Genomic DNA, 3,461 nt, shown 5'->3' on the forward strand with positions numbered 1-3,461 from the left:
CCATCCCCCCCCGGGCCTCCCGAGACCCCCGAGCCCGCGATCTCCCGGCGCTCCCCCACCTGCAGAGCCCACCGATGACCTCCTTCTCGGATTTCCTGAAGTGCTGCAGGGCCGGCACCTTGGGGGCCGGCACCATGAAGTACTCCATAACGGGGGCGGGGGGCCCGGTTCAGCCCAGCCCGGCTCGTCCCGGCCCGGTTCAGCCCCTCCCGGCCCGGCTCCGGCCTCTGCCCGCGGCCCAAGGCGGGAAACAGCTGGAGCGAGCGCGGCTCCCGCCCGCCGCCGCCGCCGCTCCCCCGCCCGCCCCGGGAGGGGCCGCAGCGCGGCCGGAGCGGCACCGGGACGCGGCGGCGGAACGCGGCGGGACACGGCGGGGCGGGGGGCGACTGGAGCGGCCGGGACGGTACCGACCCGTGCTGGCACCGGCCCGTCACACCGCGCCGCTCCTGACCTGGCTCCATCCTGGGCTGCTCTATCCTGTGCTGCTCTATCCTGTGCCACTCTGTCCCATCCTACCCTCATCCTGCCCTGTCCCCAACCCATCCCACCTCCTGCCATCCTGAGCTGTCCCCGTGCCACTCCATACCCATCACAGCCTATCCTATACCAAACCCTACCCTATCCCACCCTGACCTGTCTCCCTCCCGTGCCACCTCATTCTATCCTGCCCTGGCTCCATCCCATCCTACCCCATCTTATCCTGCTTTATCCTACCCCATCTTTACCTGTGTCCATTCCACCCCACATCATTCCATCCTGCCCTAATTCCATCCCATCCTATGCTACCACATTCCACCCTGGCCTGTTGTGTCCCTATCTCATCCTATCTCCATGTGACCTGTCCCCATCCCACCTCATCCCAGCCCATCTTGCCATAGTTCTGTCCTATCCTGCTCTATCCTATCCAATGCTGATCTGCTTTGTCTCCATCCCATCCAGCCTTGTCCCTATCCTATCCCATCCTATGCCCATCCTGTCCTCGTCCTATACCATCCTACCCTGACCTGACATGTCCCCATCCCATCCCCATCACACTCTAACCTCACTCCACCCTAACTCGTCCTATCCTATCCAATCCATCCCATCCTATCCTGTCCCATCCAGTTCTATCTCAGCCCATTCTGACCTGCCTCATCTCCATCCCATCCCATCCTATCTCATGGTACCCTGACCTGTCTTGTTCCAGTTCCATCTAATCCTATTCCATCCTGTCCTGTTCCCATCCTATCTTGCCTTATCCCCATCCCACCTCATCTGTCCTATCCTATCCTATCCTACCCTACCCTACCCTACCCTATCCTACTTTATCCTGACCTGTCTTGTCCCTATTCCATTTTATCCTGTCCCCATCCAACCCTCTCCTACATCCAGCTGGTCCCACCCCATTCTACCCTATCCTCATCCCAATCCCACCTAATCCCCATCCTATCCTACCCCAGCCTGGCCTCTCCTAGTCCTGTCCCATCCTCTTCTATTCAATCTCATCCCACCCCATCCCTGGTCCCAGCAGGGTCTGCCTTTTGGGGGGCTCAGGGGGCTGCCTGTGGCTGGGGGCTGGGGTGTCACAGCTGCCCTGGGGCTGTCACAGGGCTCAGGAGCTGGGGGTGACAGATCCATGGCTGGCAGGGGGCTTTGGGGAGGAGGCTCTGGGGGCTGCCAGAGGCATCCCAAGAGCTCATGGGGGCTCTGGGGGTGGTGAGGAGCTTGGGGAGTTGATTGAGGGGGGCTGGGAGCTGGCAGGGGGCTTGAGGATCTGAGGGGGGCTCTGGGGGCTGACAGAGGGGCTCTGAAAGCTGGCAGGGGACTCGAGGAACTGCTGGAGGGGTCTGGGAGCTGGCAGGGGGCTGTGGGGCCTCGCAGCGGGGTTGGGGGCTGGCAGGGCCGAGGAGCTCACAGGAGGCACAGGGGGCTCCGGGTGGGGGTGACGGGTTCATGTGCGCAGGGGGCTTTTAGGGGGGGGGATAATGGGGGGATAATAGAGGCTTTGGGGGCCTGTGGAGGTGCCAGGAAGGTGTGGGGCTGGCAGGGGCTATGGGGGGGTCACAGGGGGGCACAGAGCTGGGAGGGGACTCTGGGGGGACTGCTAGGGGAGCACAGGGCTGGCAGGGGCCATGGGGAGTCCGTAGGGAGGCGTGGGGCTGGCAGGAGCCGTGTGGTACCTGAGGGAACCTACCTGTGGCAGGTGACCTCCCCCCACAGCCCCCCGGCACTGCCTGCGAGGGTCCAGGGCCACCGGAGCGGGAACACCGGGGGGTCCTGGGGTGGGCTGTCACCCCGGAGGGGCAGGAGCCGGCCCTGCAGAGCAGGGTGGGCTCAGCCCTCCCCCTCGCACAGCCCGGCCCCGCTGGGAGCTGCAGGACAGGTTCTGCCGGTGTCCCCTGGGCCCCCTGCCCGGCCCCGCAGGGGCCCCACGGGGGGCTGCGCGTCCCCCCGCGGCACCGGGACACCGCGTCCCCCTCCCTTTCACCGTGAGCCTGCCGGGGACACAGCGGCTTGTCCCCGTCCCGCAGGAATCCCCTCGGCAGGGTGGGATTTGGGTCCCCGCGTGGGACAGTGCTGCCCTCCCGCGTCTGCCCTGCTTGTGGCGGGGACGGTGGGGACACGGCGGCTCCCCCGGCAAAACACCCAGACCGCGGGAGGATGTGGCTCCGGCCGCCCGTGGGGGTCACAACTGTCCCTGCATTCGTGTCGTGTTCTGCTGCGCGGCTGTAGGGGACACAGCAGCTCTGCCCCCGCAAAAGAAAACCCCGCACCGCGGCTGGGATGTGGTTTCAGCTGCCCGCGTGAGACAATTGTGCCCCTCACTCGCGTCCCACCTTTGTGGGGCTCCTGGGGACACGGCAGCGCCCGCATGGAGCAGAGCTTCCTCCCCGTGTGTCCCTCCCTTTCGCAGGGAGGACACCGCATCTCACCCTGAAAAAAAACAAAACAAAAACCAACAAAAACCCAAACGGAAACAAAACAACCACGGGTGTTTGGTGGGGCGTGACTTCAGCCACCCGCCTGGGACAGCGCTGTCCCCCACGCGTGTGTCCTCCCTTTTACAGCGGCGCTGCAGGGGACGCTGCAGCCTTCAGCCCCAACCCAACAAAAACCGCGCGGGGCAATGCTGTGTCCCCCCTCGCTGCCCGCCGTGTCGGGGGGCGTTGGGGACACCGCAGCCGCATTCCGCCCCCAAAGAAAATCACGGGTGGGGTGTGCGCAGCCACCCGCGTGGGCCCCGGGGGAGGGACCCCCCCGGCGCGGCTGCAGCATCCGGGCCGGCCCCGCCACATCCTGCCGCCGGAAGGAGCCGCGGCCCCGGGACAACCCCCCCGCCGCTGACGTCATGCGGGGGCCCCCGCCAGGCGTGACGCCAGCCCCGCTCTGTGACGTCACGCGACGGGCGGGCGGCGCCGCTCCCGCGGGGAGGGGGATCCCCCCCAACCCCCATTTCCCCGGTGTGANNNNGGGGAGATGGG

The 3,461-nt window shown here is 66.3% G+C and overlaps 1 protein-coding gene across 1 annotated transcript in view; it reads right to left on the reverse strand.

Annotated features, from left to right (window-relative positions):
- Positions 1-309, reverse strand: part of TFAP4 (transcription factor AP-4) — a 7,600-nt gene extending 7,291 nt beyond the window's left edge. Inside the window, exon 1 of the mRNA XM_039732496.1 lies at positions 60-309. Within this exon, the coding sequence (XP_039588430.1) occupies positions 60-148 (89 nt within the window). The 5' untranslated portion in view covers positions 149-309. The remainder of the gene's footprint in view (positions 1-59) is intronic.
- Positions 310-3,461: the final 3,152 nt, after the last annotated feature.

This window comes from Passer montanus, unplaced genomic scaffold (genome assembly GCF_014805655.1).
Source record: "Passer montanus isolate IOZ18808 unplaced genomic scaffold, ASM1480565v1 scaffold8, whole genome shotgun sequence".
NCBI classification, from domain to species: Eukaryota; Metazoa; Chordata; class Aves; order Passeriformes; family Passeridae; genus Passer; species Passer montanus.